This window comes from Pogoniulus pusillus, chromosome 1 (genome assembly GCF_015220805.1).
Source record: "Pogoniulus pusillus isolate bPogPus1 chromosome 1, bPogPus1.pri, whole genome shotgun sequence".
Taxonomy (NCBI): Eukaryota; Metazoa; Chordata; class Aves; order Piciformes; family Lybiidae; genus Pogoniulus; species Pogoniulus pusillus.
The window spans coordinates 36852274-36871881 of record NC_087264.1 but is presented as its reverse complement, the minus strand read 5'-3'; the positions used below and the strand labels follow the sequence as shown (position 1 = coordinate 36871881).

The window sequence follows — 19608 nt, the reverse complement described above, 5'->3', positions numbered from 1 at the left end:
AGAATGGTTTCTGCATCACTTTATCCTGACTTGCTGAAGCCAGCATCATTCAAAACTTGTATCTGTCAGACTTCAAACAAGAGGAAAGCACACCTCTTCTAATTTCAGTGTTCAATGAATATCTATCTATGTTGCCAAAAGCCTGAAAAGGAAGCAGTGACAATACTTAAACTGTTCCCACTAGCAACAGGATCTAATTTCAGATCTAATTTCCAGATGACAGTTTTGATCTCTAACTACCCAGACCCCCTTCAGATGCAGTATCTCCAGCTCCCTTTGCTCTAAAGAAATTTCCTATTAAAATAAATAAAATAAAATCCCAACGCCGAACAAAACCCCACTAACTCTTAACTGTAGTGCACAAATGCAGCTCCATAAATACTTTTCTCTTGTTCCAAAGCTTGTGTCCTGCCTGCCTGACCTCTGTGGATCACAACAGACCACAAGCTTTGGTTTATCTTCTGCAAAAGGTATAGAGTATTTGCAGATTTTCTTACATTTTTAGGAATTACTTTCTTTATTGTTTCCATGTCACAGAACCACAGAATGTTAGGGGTTGGAAGAAACATCCAGACATCATCGAGTCCAACTCCCCTGCCAGAGCAGGATCACCTAAGGCAGGCTGCACAGGACCGCATCCAGGAGTGCTTTCAAAGTCTCCAGCCTCCACAGCATCTCTGGGCAGCCTGCTCCAGTGCTCCCTCACCGTCACCCTAAACAGGTATCTCCTTGTGTTGAGCTGGAACCCCCTGTCTTTTAGCTTGTGCCCGTTGTTCCTCGTCCTGTCACTAGGCACCACCGAAAAGCACCTGGCACCTTCATCTTCACACTCACATCTCAGATATTTGGTAAGATTCCTTCTTAGCGTTCTCTTCTCCAGACTAAACAGCCCCAGCTTTCAGTTCTTCTTGGTAGGAGAGACGTTCCAATCCCGCCATCATCCTTGTGGTTCTCGGATAGACTCTTTCCAGCAAGACCCTGTATCTTACAGAGACTACTTTCAAATACTTGCAGAGCAGAGCCGCTGCCGTCCTGCAGACTCGCTCGTTGCGCTCTTCCTTGGCTCTGGGTGCAGGCCTGCCGCGCCGTGTCTCTCACTCCCCCACGGGATGGTGGCGCCCGCGTCCCGTTCTACTCCTGGGCCGTCCTCCCGCGCTTCCAGCCGCCTCCGATCGCGCCTGTGACACGCAGGCTCCTCTGGGAACGCGGTGCCGGACCCCGTCAGCCATAAGCCTGCGGCGCTGGAGAGGCACTACCCGGCCTGAGCGAGCGCCCAGCCCTCAGGCCGCGCAGGGCCCGGGATGGCGGCGGCCGGGCGGCCGGCGTTAGCTCGGGCTCTGCTGCAGCAGTGCGTGTCCGCTCGGCTGCAGGTGAAACCGCCCGAGCACGACTCCGAGGCCGAGTGGGTGGAGGTAACGTCTGCCGCGGGCTACCGCCTTCTCGGTCTCGACCTTTCTTCCTTCGGCGGGGCGGGAGACGGCGGCTCGGGGCTGCTGCAGGGCGAGCAGGAAAACGCCCGCGCCGGCGGCGGAGGCAGAGGCTGCGCTGTGCGAGGTGCCGGTGCGGCTGCGTTTAAAGAGGGTCCTCCCGGGGACAGTGACGAGTGTGACACCGCCATCCTTTCCCGACACGTGCTCAGATCGGCAGTCCCTAGATGAGTGCCACAGGAGCTTCGGGAGATCCCTGCCTGGCTTTCCCTATGTACTCGCCTTCAAAACCTTCCCTCTCGGTGCTTGGGTTCGGCCCTCAGCAGCCTGCGTTGGAGGCAGCCCCAGGATGAAAGACCGGCCCCTGTTAGCAGCCAAGCGTCTATCCAGGGTTTCTCTACCCCAGGCAGGACGACGAAGAAGAAACAAAAGAAATAGGAGGGAAAAAAAGTGGTTCAAAGTAAATCCAGGGAAATTACCGGCTACCACCACACGCAGAACAGAAAGTTTGTAAGTTAACTTACTGCTAGTTAACGTAAACGTTTGATTAGTGATTTGGGTACTGGAAAGTGGAAGGGGGAAAAAAAAGGTAGCCATCTACACGAAGACACCTCCTCTTCTAGGCTAAGCTTTACTTAGGATACCTCTCGTACCGCTTTCATAATTTCAGTTGCAGAGCCCTCTCCTTACCCGTTTGTAACCAACCTAAGTTATATTGAAGCCGTTCAGCAAGGCAACAAACAGCACAAGAGGTAGGGATCAGTGCATTGCAGTTTCTCTCTGCTGCACTTCCTCGTTATTACCTGTACTCCAGCAGGGGAGCTCCGCCACAAAATACTTTCCTCCATCCAACCGTGTGACGCCGTCGTTGGTGTTAACTCGCCTTAAATACACTTCTACAGCTTGGCTAATGAGCCCAGCTGTGTATCTTGTTGATTGTGTGACAGTGTACACTTGGAGAAGAAGGCCAAGTAGAGCGATGCAACTATGGCAGCAGTAGTTCTGATTTTTTTTTTCTAAACTATTAACTAAAAAGTGAAATTAAATATGTAGACAGACCACCTTGAGGAAAACATTGTCATTTCTCCCTCTTCCTCCATGCATGTCTTCTGCTGGGAGAGGTAGGTCGGCAGACTCTTTGGGCCATATGTTATGCCTGGAGCTCAGAGCTGTTAACCTAAGAATGAAGGTTGCCCATGGGATGCACCATCCTGCTGTGGTGATCACTGTTTGTGGGTTACCTAAGCTAGAATAATTCATCTGTGCAAGTATCAACTACTTGCCAGGTGGCTGTTGTTGTTTTATTCTTCTTAAAGACTACATAACTTTTAAAAAGTGAAATTCCAACCCCTTTAAAGGGCTTATGAGTTTGTTCCACAGATCTGAAAAGAGTTTTGTTTCTGTTTTTTAAAAGAGCTGTCCATAAGTGTTTCCACAGTTAGACTTCCACACTGTTCTAAAAACATTTCTCTCCTTGCTCAGAAGAGAGAGATGGATCCGCAAGACCCAGTTTCTGCAGTGTGGTCTGGGAAACCAGAACACTTTACTCAAAGGAAATACATGTCATCTCACAGATACTGTTTGGTTGAAGTACATCTATGTATATAGCATTATTAGCCTCTCGGTGTGAGGCCAATTATAATGAAAGTTGTTCAGCACAGCATAAATTAACTATAGGAGAAACAACGTTTTGCTAGTCTGAGAAACTGTAGTTATAGTAAATAAAAGCAGAAATGTAGTTTTGTATTTTAAATTATCTAAAATAGGCCTAAATTCTTAAAAATAGGTTGTGATTTTTATCTCTTACTTGAAGTTTAAATGGATTAACCAATATCACTGCTAAATTAATAATACTAAAGGAGTCTGCAAGAGATATGGGTGTTTTCAGCAGCAGGTATTCTTCAGACATGAACCTTTGTCATGGGTACTTAGGAATCTTTCCTGTACACCTGGGGCTTTTTAAAAGAATCTGAACAGAAGCAGTAGCAAACATGCAGCAAAAAACTAGGGGAGATTTGTAGGTTGTTTAGTATGACTATTGTAGAGGTTATTAAAAGGAATCTTTGCTGCTGATGTTTTCTGGTAGGGTGATGTTAATATATGTGTATTAATGCAAACATAAAAATACAGACCTCATGAATTATTTACATAAACCATTGTGCTCCTGATGATCTGTAACAACTTAAGAGTAGGTCCTCACCTTGAGAAATTGTTGGTGTACTATAAATAGCACATTATTTAGGTAGCTTTGAATAGCTTCTGAGCTTTAAGAGACCCCTATAGGTACCTGAGGAACTTCAGAGCAGATGTTCTTTGTCTGGAAAAAGGCTAGGAGAGTACTTTATATCTCTACATGTATCACTGCCTTCATTGTGTTTTCATGATTGAGTTTTTCTGCTCTCATGAGTATTGCTGGGGGTGGGATGTCTTTTTTTATGGAGAAATGTCTGTTAGCTTCTCTAAAGGCTTTATGTATACAGCAGGAGACTTAGGTGAAAAAAGGAGTTCTGCTGTTAAAGACGGGAGAAACAAGGAGAGATTTGGTGCATTTCACAACTGTGGGAGAAAAGAAACATAAGATGAATATTCAGCTACAAATTTTAAGTGCAGTGAAAACTGTCTGTCCCCTATCTTCTTTCCCTTGGTTTGTTTTCTGGTTAAGATAGCAAAAAGAGGTGCAAAGTACCAGGCACAGACTTGTTCTGCAACCTGTGGTAGATGATGAAGTTTCTCTTTGCTGTGTTTGAATGTTGTAAACATGAAGAAAACTCACAGGGCAGCTTATCTGCACTCGAAGTGGAAATGTCAAAGAGTAATTTATATAAGTTAGTTTTACAAACTGCCTTCCTCAGGATCACAGAGTGTCTGTTTTGCTATTGGTTGCATTACATTTTCCTGGGTGAGGGGGAAAGAAAAAGGTTTAAGAGAGATAATGAAATCCTGAAAAACTTAGATGAATGTATTTAATAAAGAGGGTGAGGAAGGAGTTGCTTCTTTTCCCTGCAAAAGAGCTTTTTCGCAGTGTTTGGAGACAGCATTGCTAAGGCTGCCTGTATGGCTTTAGGGGCTGGGTACTTCAGCCCTTCATGATGCAGGTTGCCTGGTTTGATGATCACTTCGGACAGCTGTATAGTAAGCGGCAGGGTTCCAAAGTAACCTGCAAAAATTCAGAAAAAATCATAGAGAAATTAGCTGAGAGTTCTGGTTCTGTGATTTGTGAGGCTACAGCAGAATATTATGCTGTCGTATTGGGTTCAGTGGTGGCCCAGGCACAGGCTGAATTTGAAATCCATGAGAAAATAATTCAGATGTTTGAAAGAGATTTATTAGAGGAAAAGGCAAGGAGCCAGAATGTTTGAGAAAATATGCTCATGTAGTCTAGAAGCTTCTCAGATGCCTTGGGAGCTCAGGTGGAAGGAAAAATTGTGGTTTCCTCAGATGCTCGCTCAGTGAGACCCCTCTCTGCATATGAACTAAAGGATGCAGACCCACGGGAATCAGGGGGAAAGGCAGAGAATGTCCCGATGGACTATTTGGGGGAAGGGAACCCCACCAAATCAGGTGGAAGAGACACTGCCCCTGTTGATTCAGAGGACCCTCTTGTGCCTGTCCCTGGACTGCGAAAAGCTTTAAAAATTGCAATAAAAACCCAGGTCCAAACCAGAGAAAGAATCCCCTCCAGTGAGTGGAGAAGAGAGTTCCTGTGAATAGAACACTATGGGACAAAAAAGCATGCTGTCAGTGACTAAAACCCGAATTTCAGACACCAAAGGTGGCAAACACGGTGCTGCCACCACTATTAATAACCGTTACACAGTCACTCAGCTGAGTGACTTGCAAATCAAATATGTGAGTGAGCCAGATGACTCAGTGTCAAAATACTTCTGTAAAGTCTCCCAGGCTGGTGGAGATAAAGTGTTCTTAGACTCTGAAGAAGCAGCCGAGAACTGGGGGGATGATGTGTTCGTGACTCGTGAACCCGAGGGCGTGCATAGTCTGACCGGGCAGATAGCTTACTGGGGGAGCAGCTTCTGTCTGGCGTACTGAGGGGAGCCAATGGAGTTAGAAGTCACCAGCTCCTCTGAGCTAATTACAGCACTCCATAAACTTGCCTGTGAGCAAGCAATATGTGATAAAGGAAAATATGACTGTCCCTAAAGTGCCCCAATTGACCCAGAGAGACTTCACCCTCTCATGACGGGGTTGCCAGCAAGTTTGCAGATCTGAGCATCAGCAAACATAGAGACAACTGAAAGGGTGATTGTGGTAAACTGCAGATCGAAAAATGCACAGGAGCATGTCATGATGTGGGCTGAACTCTTAATGACTTAAATGCTCATGGGCTTCAGTTTGGGTTTGGCCCTCATGAAGGCAGACGCTCTGAGGGGAGACATTCTAGTAGTTCCCACATGGACAAACCTGCATCGGCATGCAAGAATGTCAGACCAGTAAAAGATGCTCCTAGAGGCACAGGTTCAACAAACTTCTCCCCTCCGGAAGACACAGGGAGAGAGACTGAAACAAACAAGGCAGCTGGACACATAAATCCAGAAAGTTGCAATCCCCAAGAGATGGGTGGTACAGGCAAACCTTCTATCTCTAGGAATATCCAAACCCACCTTAAAGCAGCTGGCAAATTGGCAGCTAAAAGACTTGGTACTGTGCATTCAAAACAGGTGTGGGAATCTGCCTGATAAAATAATTCTACAAAAGAATTATATTTTTATAATTCCTGACTCAACCACATTAATTCCCTGCCTCCATGACACTCTATTTACCTTTCTGTGTTTTCAAATGGAACTCATTGCAGAATTTGTTACTTCTGTGTGTGAAACCATGCAAAGACACTGTCATAAGTCTCAGAATGATTTTCTGTTATGTGTAGTCACAGAGTCACTTAACTTGTACTGCACTGGTCAGATACATACAATGTCAATGTGTTGGGCCTGGTTTATCACAAATATTTTTTTTAGTAGGTATGTGTGCACCCTTATTGTCTATTAATATCCTCACACTGGTCTGTTTCTGGGGTGAATATTTAGCTAAACATGTACTGCTATTTGACTTTTGTCAGCCTGCACTTCTCTTCTTTATTGAAACAGATGATTTGGAATGTCATTTGAGGTTCAGGACATGACATTTCTGACAGCGTTTACAAAATGTAGTAGTAATTTGGGAACCTGTATAATATTCTGCAGTGGCCAAAATGAGTTCTGAAAGGAGACATTTAAAGCTTTTAAAAGTTCTCAGCATGTAATGTTTTGGTTGCAAGAAGCATTTTCTTTTTCTAGAAGTTAGTCAATTGAAAAACAGTTGAGAAGGCAAGTTCTTCTCAGGCATTGCCTTCAGCATTTTGTATCTCTGCAATAGCAAAGGGATAAAATCTTATGTGAATAGCTTTTCCTCACCAAAACCTGTTATCTTTTAAAGAAAAGAGGAAAGGAAAAATAAAGAGAACTAAAAATTTTGGAAGGTACTTTTAAGAAACTATTCACATTTCTGATCCTGTTCACAGATTCATAGAATGGTTTGGTTTGGAAGAGACCTTGAAGATCATCTAGTTCCAAACCCCCTGCCATTGGCAGGGACACCTTCCACTAAACCACGTTGCTCAAGGCCTCATCCAACTTGGCCTTGAACACCTCCAGGGATGGGACATGCATAACATCCCTGAGCAACCTGTTTCAGTGTCTCAACACCCTCACTGGAAGGAATGTCTTCCTAATATTCAGTCTAAATCTCCCTTCCTCAAGCTTCAATCCATTCTCTCTTGTCCTATCACTATAAGCCTTTGTCAAAAGTCCCTTCCTGGCTTTCCCATAGCCCTCCTTCAGGTACTGGAAGACTGCCATAAGGTCTCCCCAGAGCTGTCTTCTCTCCATGCTGAACAACACCAACTCTTGCAGCCTATCCCCATAGGGGACGTGCTCCAACCCCCGTTCATCTTTGTGGTCCTCCTCTGGACCCACTCCAGCATTTCAGTAACTTGTTTTGATGCCAGCAATATTAATGACTCCTTCTTGCCCCAGTCTAGTTAGCATCTTGTGATGATTTGGGAGTTACCCTTTCCCACACATGAATTCACTAGACTAGACTCAGTCGGCTGGAAGTTAAGGAAGCTATATTTACAGCTTAGCACAATTTTGCAATCATATATTTACAGTTAAATACAAGTTAAAGGTAATACAGAAACACAGTAGCTCTCCTAGAAATCAGAGTCAGACTGCCAGGAGGCTCCTGACCCAAACCTCCTCCCCGCTTCCCCCTCTTTCCATCCATCCAGAAGTAACCAGATCAATCCCTATTTATCTCACATGATAAATTATGAGAGATTTGAGGTGATGTGTCAAAAAGACAACAAGAAGGTTAGAGGGGAAAAGGGTTAGGTCAGATGAAAGAATTAAGGCAGAGGCAACCACACAGACCACCAGAGAGAAGAAGTGAGAACTAGCTGAGAAGTGTATGAGAAATGAGTGTCTTATCTATATTCTGCCTACTGGTGTTTCTCAGCAGAAAAATGAGTGATCTGGGTTACTGTTTTTTTTTTTCTTTCTTCTCTCAGCTAAGGATTTCTCTCAGTTAAATATTCCAATTAGCCTCAAACCAGCACATACCTCTTCAGTGGCATTTCATAGACTGACATTTGTTTTAATTCTAACAAAAATATCAAGATACTTCTTGAGAAAGTAGTGGTGAGATCATTTTAGGTACTGTGTGCCTTTTTTTCCTCATTAAATTCTCTTTCAATTCTTCAGGTATAGTTCTGGCTGAGGCATAATTGCTGTTGGCTGCAGTGCCTATTGGTGTGTCTTAATAAAGCACAGGCTGCAGCACACACATTCCTTGTGAAAAGGAATAGACAAGAGAGATAAGAGCTTCCTTGTGCTTTCTCATCAGTACAGACCTAATTTTTCCCTCAGATACTTCTTACAAGAAATATCTTTGCATGCTAAAGAAGTGGCATGTCCTTTATACAAATCAGAGGAAAGGTCCTGTTTTCACCAAAGAGGTTTCACCCTAACAACTTTATAATCTTCTGAATAATTTCATAGTCACTGGTCATCACATTTAAATCATTAATTAACAGACTCAGTGTTTTCCTTAGAATTATGCCATGCTAGATTACTTTTGACATCAAAATATAATTCAGTTCACTGACAAGACCTGTGGTGTTTGTCATGTTTCATAATGGGAAATAAACTCGTAATTCACAATGAAAATTGTTTTCTCTGTATGTTTGGTAGGAAAAAAAAAAGCTTAAATTATTTCCCATGCTAGATTTAAGTACACTAATTCATCTTGTCATTTTGTCTGTGTCAGTAGTATACATTGTACATTCCAACTAAATTTGGCTTCACGAGGAGCTAATAAGTGGGCTTAATTGTGTGTGGAAGCATTGTGCACATAATTGGTATGTATCTCATAAGCTTCCACAGTGTGGTGTGGGAACTTTGCCTGATGCTACATTAAACAACCAAAACGACTCCTAGAAGCTTATTTTGTTGTGTATTTTTTTCATTTTTGATACAGTTCTAATCACAAGTGTGCATGATGGACAAAGAGAAATGCTGACATAGTTTTCTGTAATCTTTCATAGATCCAGAGAGGACTTGTTATCTACATATGCTTCTTCAAAGGTGCTGATGAGGATATTGTTCCAAAAATAGGTATGATGTAATCCTTATAAATTGTTATATTGTTTGATAAAGAAGAAAAGCAGTGGAAGCAGAGAAAACAGCAGCCATTCAGACAGGAAAGTATCAGAAAGTCATATCATCGTTGTGTATCAACCACCTGGCTGAAAACAGCTTGGCTGGCTTTGTTTCTTCTGACATTTATTTATACAGCATCACAGAATGTTAGGAGTTGGAAGGGGCCTCCAAAGATCATTGAATCCAACTGCCCTGTCAGAGCAGGATCACCTAGAGTAGGTCAGACAGGAATGCATCCAGGTGGGTTTTGATTCTCTCCAGAGGAGACTGCAGCCTCGCTGGGTAGCCTGTTCCAGTGCTCTGCTACCTTCACAGTGAAACAGTTTTTCCTGATGTTTATGTGAAATCTCCTGTGCTCCAGTTTGCACCCATTGCCTCTTGTCCTACCATTGCACATCACTGGGTGGAGCCTGGCTCCATCCTCCTAATATTCACCCTTCATGTATTTATTAACATGAATGAGGTCACCTCTCAAAGCTAAAGAGCTCCAGCTCACTCAGCCTTTCCTCATAAGGGAGATGTTCTACTCCATCATCTTTGTGACTCTAACCTCTCATTCTGCCCTTCTGCCCATGATCAACCTGTTAGTTAATCTGATGATAATATCCTAGCAAGAAGAGAATGTGCTGCTGCTTGACACATCACAGGTATCTGGAACCAGGCTCAGTCCAGGATGGAAATGAATTTAGTGAAAACATTTTTCAAAAAACAAATGGCTTAACTGGTGAAACATTTTAACACTGATCTCACTGTAAATGCAGATGTTTCAAATTACAGCCAGTAGAGGGAGTGGATACTCCCTCTGAGTAGAATCATAGAATCATAGAATCAACCAGGTTGGAAGAGACCTCCAAGATCATCCAGGCCAACCTAGCACCCAGCCCTATCCAGTCAACCAGACCATGGCACTAAGTGCCTCATCCAGTCTTTTCTTGAAGACCTCCAGGGACGGTGCCTCCACCACCTCCCTGGGCAGCCCATTCCAATGGCAAATCACTCTCTCTGTGGTAACTAAACAGTGTCCTTTCCATCTCATTTCAGTGATGCTACATACAGCTAGCATTTCAGGTGCAGTTTTGGGCTTCAGAAGCAAAACTAACAATATCTGTAGTCCTTTCCCAAATGCACTTTAACATTTACATCAAAGCAGAGAATATGCTATGGATAAGGTCTGTCTTCACCCACTGTTACTTTGGCTTGAGTTTTTTGGTTTTGTTTTCATTTTTATTTCTGTCTTTCTACCTCCTTTCCTCCATCAGTAGCACTGGATCACCTGGGAAATTCTGTGCTGCTCTGTATTCCAAATAAAAGTGTACTTGCTCTGTGGCTAGCTGATACTATTGGTTTTGCAAAATGTTGTGTAACAGTAGCCTATTTCAGGCTACTTGCTGGGACCAGCAGAAAGAGCTGGCAGTGCACAAGCACAGATGCTATTGAAAAAGCTGAGAGCAGCTCCTAGGAAATTGTCTCCTGGTATTGGAGTGACACAGTCTTACTATGATGCTAAACTAAGATGAAAATCTTTAGTTATATATAAAGCTATGATATTAAAGTTGATTTTTTGCTTGTATTTCATGAGACTGTTACGTGAGAATAAGAACATTGTCAGCTGTGTGGCAGCTGAAACAGATCAGAAAAAGAAAGTTCTGTTACCCATTAGGAGATTGATTTGTGACCATCTTTAAGTATCTGTTTTGCAGAATATTTTTTCCTAAATTAATTTTGAAGCTGTTTATAAAAGTATTTTGGTTCCTGAATCACAACTCTGCTCCTTTTGCTTTGAACCACTGCAATTTTTTAGGCTTGGGAGGCAGGACTAGAATCCTCACATATTTTTGTAGGGTTGGAAGAAGTTTGGGAGGAACTACTTGATTTGTTGTATGATGATTCACAGCCTTCATGATATACAGACATCTTAGTTGATTAATAAGATCACAGGATATTAGGGGTTGGAAGTGACCTCTGGAGATAGTGAATCCAAAGCCTCTGACAGAGCAGGACCATGGAATCTAGTGCAGGTCACACAGAATGCATCCAGACAGGTCTTAAAAGTCTCAGAGAGGGAAACTCCACAACCTCTCTGGGCAGCCTGTTTCAGTACTCTGTGACCCTTACAATAAAGACCTTCCTCCTCATGTTGAGGTGGAACTTCCTGTGCTGTAGTTTACATCCATCGCCCCTTGTCCTGTCACAGGGCACAAGTGAGCAGAGGCTGTCCCTCATTCCTGAAAACCCATCCCTCAGATATTTATATACATTTATTAAATCCCCTCTCAGTCTTCTCTAGACTAAAAAGACCCAAATCTCACCCTTTCCTTACAAGGCAGTGCTCCAGTCCCTTGTAGCCCTCCGCTGGACTCTTTCAAGTAGATCTCTGTCCCTCTTGAACTAAGGAGCCCAGAACTGGACACAATATTCTAGGTGGAGCCTCACCAGGGCAGAGTAAAGGGAGAGGAGAGACTCCCTTGATCTGTTGGCACACTCTTCCTAATGTGTCCAGGATGCCATTGGCCTTATTAGCCACAAGAATAGTACTTACTGACTCTCTGTTTAATTCATCAGCAGTTTCTTGTACTTGAATAGTTTGTGACACATTGCAGTGTTTGTCACATTTTATCTGTGATGTTATATTAGATCCTTCTTAGGTTACTTCAGTTACACTAACTCTTATTTTTATTTGCAGTCAATACACTGCTGAATCTTAAATTAAGTGAAAATGAAAGTGGTGAGTACCTTTCTGTTCTGGATTTACCAGGCGATGTGCTAATCATACCACAAGCTACACTGGGCGGCAAACCAAAGGGAAGAAAGATGCAGTACCATGCAAATATTGAAAAAGAGAAAGGGCTGGAACTTTATTCTCAGTTTGTGACTTTGTGTGAAAAAGAATTGGCTGGCAATGCCAGATGCATGGAAGCAGGTGTTCTCGTCAAGCACGGCACATATGGAAACAGGCAGGTGTTAAAGCTGGATACAAATGGACCTTACACTCATCTGATTGAATTTTGAAAAAATAAGTGATAACCTGGATACAGAAATGGCTTGCAAGTCATGTTTGGCTTTCATTTCTAAACATTAATGTACTTAAATGGGTTTGGAGGAACAGTGTAAGAAAGATTTTCACTCATCTGTATTGGTGTTGCCAAAGACATTAAAGAGAAGGATGCCCGAGACTGCTCTGCAATACTGAGTATGTGTTTTATGTCCATTCTCATCTGAAGTGTGCTCAAAATAATTGTTAGTATTGATGCAATGAAGATGTACAATTAAAAGAAATTGGGTTAATGCATGTATATCTTTCTACAAAATAATGACAAAAGTATTACCTGGACCAGCTGCTGTAAAGTGTGCTTGAACAAGCAAGGTTCATATATCAACAAAAGAGAGTGCTATAGGTATACTTACTGCTTTCCAGTTTCCTGAGCCAGACATTTTTGCCTGTTTTCTACCTATAAAATACCAATGCTTTCCAGCTGACAGATATATTGAAAGCACAAATTCATTGAATTTTTAGCCTGTTTGTGAGAAACTTAACTAATAAAGTCCATCCCCTCATCTAGAGTTTGTGGAACACTTAGGATAGTACTACAAAAAAGGTAGGGCCAAAAGAATGATCAGGGGGTTGGAACATCTCTCTACAAATACAGCCTGAGGGAGCTGGGGTTGTTCAGCCTGGAGGAGAGAAGGCTCTGAGGACACCTTCCAGTACCTGAAGAGGGCCTACAAGAAGACTGGAGAGAGGCTGTTTACAAAGGCCTGCAGTGACAGGACAAGAGGCAATGGTTTGGAATTAGAGATTTAGATTGGATGTTAGGAATTAATTCTTTTCTATGAGGGTGGTGGAACACTGGAACAGGATGACACATTAGGTGGTTGAGGCCCCATCCCTGCAGATATTCAGGGTGAGGCTCAACAGGGCTCTGGGCAACCTGATCTAGCTGAGGATGCCTCTGCTTACTGCAGAGGGGTTTGGACTAGATGACCTTTGGACATACCTTCCAACCCAAACCATTCTGTGATTCTATACTAGGGCTAAACGTGGGCTGTACAGAGAAGGAAGAGTGGTGCATCTAGAAACTGAAGTCAAGGCAATACCACTGAATTGCTTTCTTGAAGTCTGCACTCTGAAATCTCTGATGTGTTTTGATAGGCTGCTTGCTATAGCTTAGTCTGTGTCCTCGTTACCTTGGTCTTGTCTGCTCAGTTCTTTCATAACAGAGCCTCAGGGAAATGACAGAAACATTCAGATGAAAACAACAAGAAGAAAATGGTACAATGTATGCTTCCATCTCATCGTGCTCTCTGCCCCTATTGGTTCCTTTCAGCTTTTTGTTAGGCAGAGACAGGCTTACATTTCTTTTATATATAGTGTTGGCACATTTTAGGCCCTATCCCCACCTGACTCATAAACATTATTAAGAAGATATAATGGGAAATTCTGCCTTGTAAGGCAGTAAGAAGAGAACAGCTGCATTAAAATGTGGCAAATTCAAAACTGATTCAAGTGCATTTATCCTTTGAGACAAGTTTCCCTGTTACTGCAGCATCATGTTTTTTGAAGTCAGTAATTTAGAAGAGTTCAAACTGAAATTAGACATTGATATGGTTTGCAATAATTATCCAGAATTCTAATTTAAATAATAAATTAATTTTGGAAAAGATATAGAAGTTCCTGGTTAGCAAGCATGCCAGCTTGTGTAATCATAAATTGTAGGTCAGTAGTTACAGATAACCTGTCCTTATCTTTATTTTCTGAAAAACCAACAACTGAATGTATCTGCAGGCACAAACTATGCCATCAGAATCACATTTTTTGAACACACACACACACACACAAAGACCATAGTTTTGATAAGAGCATAATGAGATTTTTTCTAACATAATGTATGGTTAATAATTATGAAATATCTAAGAATGTTGACATCCTGGCAGCTAGCACTCTCACAGTTGAAAACAGCCATTCACATAAATGGCCTGGAAATATTAGCCAAGTCCCAAATGACATATTTATTCATTAATAATTAACAGTTATGATATACACTGTATGAGTCATGTTCTAAGTCCTTACGAGCAACGTTTCAGTAGGACTGCCCTGATGTGAGTAACTAATATAAACTCATGCTGGAAAAACCTTTTTTTATTCCTCTTTCTGTTGAAGGCCAAATCCTAAAATGTGCTGAGCTATACAACTTTTCACTGACCTTACAGGACTTGCAGGTATTCAGTATATCTCAAGAATTGATCCTTTGACATATAATACGAAGTCTGCAAGTTTTTAATTTATTTTTTTCCCTGGCTCCAGAAAGATCTTTGGCAGCCTTGCAATTCCTTCTCCACGTTTCAAGAACTCTGCAAGTTCTAAAAGGGATGAGCTTGCAAATAAATGTTCAGTGAAAAACAGACTTGAGACCAAGCTCCATCCCACACTGATCTTTCATATAAAACATGTACAAACTTCTGTATGTTTCAGTGGTTCTTGGAACAGGACAGAACTCTGGATTTTCTGCAAAAAGATGGCATTTTTGTGTATTATCTATTATAGATTTTTTTTGTGTGTATCCATCTCAGAATACTGCTCCAACAATTGGTAGCTTGTTGAATACTGTGCTCTTTGTACTGTTTTATTTCTGTCTACTATTGATTCACAATCCATTTACTGAAAGAAGCCATTTCTGAATAATATGATGGAAAAATTGATTAAAATTATGTTTTCAAAGCTAAATGTTCATTCCTTTCTGCCATGAATATATACTTTAAAGAGATGACCTGACACTGTTTTAAGTACTTTCTATGACTAAACAAAAGCTCAAATAATTATCCTGTTCTATACTTAGAGAATATCTATTGGAAGATGCTTAATATTCTCCACTTTCTTAAAATAAACTCTAAAACCAGGAGTCAGCACTATGCTATTCTAGTATGGCCTCCAAATCAATTGTCACACAGTGTTCTGTAAGGTTTTTGTGACCTTGTTTGCAGCATACACCCAGTGTGTCTAAGGTGAGCATGCTTGGACTATGAACTATGCTCATAAAGTGAATGAGTTTAGGTCTAACAGCTTGTTTTCTAGTCAGCAGTATTCCTGCTTCCTTTCCATGCCCTTTGCGGAAACAAGCTCTGCCTCTGCATACAGTATGCACCATACAGATGTTATTCCAGAACTGGAAGGTGACAGGCAGCACATATCCCAGGATTACCAGTAAAAATGCTACACCTGCAGTGCAATTGCTAGTAACAGTCCACAGATTTTTGTCTTGAGTTTACAGGACCTAAGGATGGAGGCTTATCACACATGCTTTGTCTGAACGTTCCTTGGTATTTTTGGAGCTTTGCTTTAACTTGATTTAGCTGTTAACAATTTTTTTTTCTGAAGATGGGAGACTACTGGCTAATTTGTCTTATTTTGGCTTTGTGTGCTGTAACCACAGTTTTTATGCAGATACTAATAATAAGCAGTTATTCTATGCAAGTTCTGCGTGGCCCAGCAATGTGCCCTTGTGGCCAAGAGAGCCAATGCCATCCTGGCATTGTGGCCAGCAGGTCTAGGGAGGTTCTTCTCCCCCCTCTACTTTGCCCTGGTGTCGTGGAGTACCCTGGTGAGACCACACTTGCAAGATTTAGTCCATTTTTGGGCTCCCCAGTTCAGGAGAAAGAGGGACCTGCTGGAAAGAGTCCAGCAGAAAGCCTTGAGGATGACTGGGGGACTTGAGCATCTCTCCTGCAAGGAGAGACTGAGAAACCTGGAGCTATTCAGTCTGGAGAAGAGAAGACTGAGAGAGATATGATCAATGTATACAATTATCTGATGGCAGGGTGTCAGGTGGAGGGGGCCAACCTCTTTTTGGTGGTCAGCAGCAATAAGACAAGGAGCAGTTGATAAAAACTGGAACATAGAAGATTTTACCTCAACATGAGGAGAAACTTCCTTACACTGAGGATGACAGAGCACTGGAACAGGCTGACCAGAGAGGTTGTGGAGTCTCCTTCTCTGGAGACCTTCAAAACCCATCTGGATGCATTCCTGAGCAAACCACCCTAGAGGATCCTGCCTTGACAGGGAGGTTGGACTCAATGATCTCCAGAGGTCCCTTCCAACCTCTAAAGTTCTATGTTTCTGCAAATAATATATTTATGACTTTAACAGAATGTTACAGTGTAGAGAAATTCAGGCTAGTTAGGACAGCAACAGCCTACAGAAGTGAAAACAGCAGCTGCAGTGTCAGTGGAGTAAGAGGAACGGGACGATATGACATGGGGCACAGGCTGGCACTGGAGAGCCCAAGGCTATAAAGGACTTGCCAATGGTCAGTTAGACATGCAGACTTGGAGCTGGACAAAAGTAGTTTTAGGGTTAAAGAGAGAAGTAAAAACAAGTACCTAAGACAAATAAAATACAAAATACATAGTTACAGATTAGTGAAGGAAAGGCAAGGTGTAAAACTTCATTAGAAAACATAGAAAATAAGCCCAGGTGAGAGCTATTTCCACAAGAGGGAAAATGAGAACCATAAACACCAACATCATACTCCAGCTGACACAGGACGAGGGATGCTGGTGATGCACTGTGCTTACTCCACCACATGGAAGCCACAGGGAGGTGAAAGGGTATGCATGGCACCTGCAGAAGGGGTAGACACTAGGCAGTGCATCAGTGATTTTAACTGTAGTATTATTATTGAGACTTCTGCTACAACTGCTTTATTTCCTTTCTTCTGCAATAATTAGACCTGGAGTGATGGTAATTCTTTGATTAGACTGCTAAAGTTTTAACTGCACTAATAAATGTTGGTTGATTTTACAGATACCACAGCTTTCTTTTTGCCTACAGAAAGATTTTGCATATAACAGCTTCTGTGGACAGTTGCTTCCCCGTGTTGAAATGGCACCTACTTGATGGGCTGCTGGATATTAGCCAGCTTCTGTGGTGTTTTTCACCAGGGCCTTTAATGCAGCTGTGATGTCTGATCTCATCCCATCTACCACAAAAAGCTGCACAGAAGTTTCTTTCTTCATTGTGACTCAGTGCAACCCTTGCTCTTTAGCCCCTCCTTGAGTTCTATCAGTCTGAAACATCTGTTTGGATTTAAAAGTATGACCTGGTGATCCTCAATCTCACCTTTGGTGTGAAAAAGAGCTTTGCAGGAGAAGGTATGAAGCTTTTAGCCTTCCATTATTTTTTCCTCTTAGTCTCTCATAGTCTGTACTTTGCTGTTTGGTCCCCTTCAACACATTATGGTTGTTTTTTTAGTAGGACTGCAGTAGTCTCTAGAAATCCACAGGCATTACTTGAGGTCTACTACTAAACCCCTATGTGACTGGCTTAATTTTTTAATTTCTACATGTCTCAATTCTCATCTAATAAATGGGTATTTAGGTTTTTTGGTTAAGACTCTGCATTGAGCTAAACAATGACTATCACTATGCTTAGTGTTTTGCACAGCATAGCAAAGCTGGACTTTTTGCGTGATCCACCAGCTGCTTTGTATTAGAAATCAGGGTCACAACTGCTGTATAAGAACATAAATCCTTAGACTTTTTATTGGGAAAACCATAAAATTCTCAAAATTTGAGACTTTAAGAATTTAGTATCTCTTATTTCTCCTTATTTTCTTGAAGTTCCTTGAAAGCGACTCATAATTTGGTAATCTCCACAAGATTCTGCTACCAAAAGTGCTATGCAACTACAGTTGAGAACTGCAGCTGTCCAACTACAGTGGACAAGAGAAAGAAAGAGCAGTTAAAATAGCCTTAATAAATATCAATGTGTTGCATTTTCTATTTAAACCAGTGCTGTCCGCTAGTTCAATTACTGCCAGTGTATGGCTTTGGGCAAAGCAATTTTCTGCTCCACTTTTTCCATCTGCGAGACAAAGAAAGAGTGAAAACAGGGTAAAATGAGGTTTAAAACCAGTGGTTTTTTTTCCCCCCTCTTTTACTAAAGGAAAAAAATCACCTCTGTTCCTTTTTTTTTTTTTTTTTTTCCATCAAAAAGGCAGTTTGCTCTCACCTCTCCTCACCTTTACTGGAGCCTTTCACTGCTCCCTACTTTATCCTGCTTCACAAATGTGACTTAACTTAATCCCCGCAGAGCACTTTGAGTACCTCAAGGGACAGCATGGTATCACTACAGATGACACCCCAAATGCTTCTAAAATAGGAATGACTCATCATGGCAAAGCAAATAAATGGTATTCCTGATGCACTTATCTAGTTTACATATATATTTATGTATCTTGTTACTCTGAATTTAAACTCACTTTCTGTTCACTTTATTTGTCTCCTTCAGTGCCACAATATATGCCCTATTACATCACTATGTATTAAAAATGTGCAGGTAAGGAACTTAAGGCTATTTAGATGTGCTCTGTTAAAGATTGTAATGAAGGTTTTGGACTAACAGTGAAAACAAAAGGCTCCTGGGAGGCCTTAATATTTGTCTGGCAATCCATTTCTACATGTCAATAACATGCAGCTAATTCTTGTCAGAATGTTATGCAGGATTCTTCACACGATCACAGGATGTTAGGGGTTGGAAGGGACCTCTGAAGATCATCAAGTCCAACTCCCTTGACATAGCAGGACCATAGAATCTAGTGCAGGTTGCACAGAAATGCATCCAGACAGGTCTTGAGAGTCTCCAGAGAAGGAAACTCCACAGCCTCTCTGGGAAGCCTGCTCCAGCACCTTGTAAGTAAAGTTCTTCCTCATGTTGAGGTGGAGCTTCCTGTTCTGCAGTTTATATCCATTGCCCCTTGTCCTATCACAGGGCAAAAGTGATCAGAGGCTCTTCCTGTCTCTTCCTTCCTGATACCCAGCCCTCAGATATTTATAAACATTTATTAGACCTCCTACCAGTATTCTCCTTTCAGACTGAACAGCCCCAGGTCTCTCAGCCTTTCCTCATAAGGCAGTGCTCCAGTCCCTTTTCCATTTAATTTTAATATATATATATAGTACTCTATTTTATTCCTTTTTACCACTGAACAGTGATAATTTATTCACACATTGAACTGATGTGTGTGTCACAGATTCAGCAGGACTCATTTCCCTTTCTTATTTCCTCCTCCCATTTTGGTAGCTTTTCTTTCCCCCCCCTTTTTTTTTAAAACACATTTTAAGAATAAAAATAACAGCAGGACTGTGTAATTTCTTGGCCAGAATTCAGGCCTTGTATTTTGTGACAGCACAAAAAGCAACTGTGCTGGGAATGAAAATGAGTCTAGCAGTAGTTACGCGTGAGATAAAGCCATATATTAATTTTGGTATTCAATGTGTAAAGCAAGATTTGTAACTAAGAGTTTTCAAAAGCTAGGACAGACCAAACTCTTCTGGATTTCATATCACTTCGGCAGGCAGCCAGGGACCTGAATGTTTCACTTTGGGAATTAGAAACATTTACATTGTTACTGTCACAACTGAGAGAGCACTGATGGACAGCCATGGATGCTAAGGGCTGCAGCAGTTCTAGC

The 19608-nt window shown here is 41.9% G+C and overlaps 1 protein-coding gene and 1 long non-coding RNA gene across 3 annotated transcripts; one reads left to right on the top strand and one right to left on the bottom strand.

Annotated features, from left to right (window-relative positions):
- Nucleotides 1-1050: 1050 nt before the first annotated feature.
- DTD2 (D-aminoacyl-tRNA deacylase 2) lies at nucleotides 1051-12312 on the top strand. 2 transcript variants are annotated; one of them, XM_064148518.1, is made up of 3 exons: nucleotides 1051-1412; nucleotides 9025-9094; nucleotides 11895-12312. In XM_064148518.1, exons 1-3 carry the CDS (start codon nucleotides 1302-1304, stop codon nucleotides 12146-12148), a joined length of 435 nt encoding a protein of 144 aa, XP_064004588.1. In that variant the 5' UTR covers nucleotides 1051-1301; the 3' UTR covers nucleotides 12149-12312. The 2 variants fall into 2 exon arrangements, with proteins under 2 accessions (XP_064004588.1, XP_064004580.1); XM_064148510.1 differs by having other exon boundaries at nucleotides 1053-1412; nucleotides 11823-12312.
- On the bottom strand, nucleotides 1186-2276 carry LOC135178057 (uncharacterized). The gene is made up of 2 exons (XR_010303335.1): nucleotides 2231-2276; nucleotides 1186-1824 (listed from the first exon to the last, which is right to left on the bottom strand). It is a non-coding gene; the product is annotated as an uncharacterized LOC135178057 (long non-coding RNA).
- Nucleotides 12313-19608: the final 7296 nt, after the last annotated feature.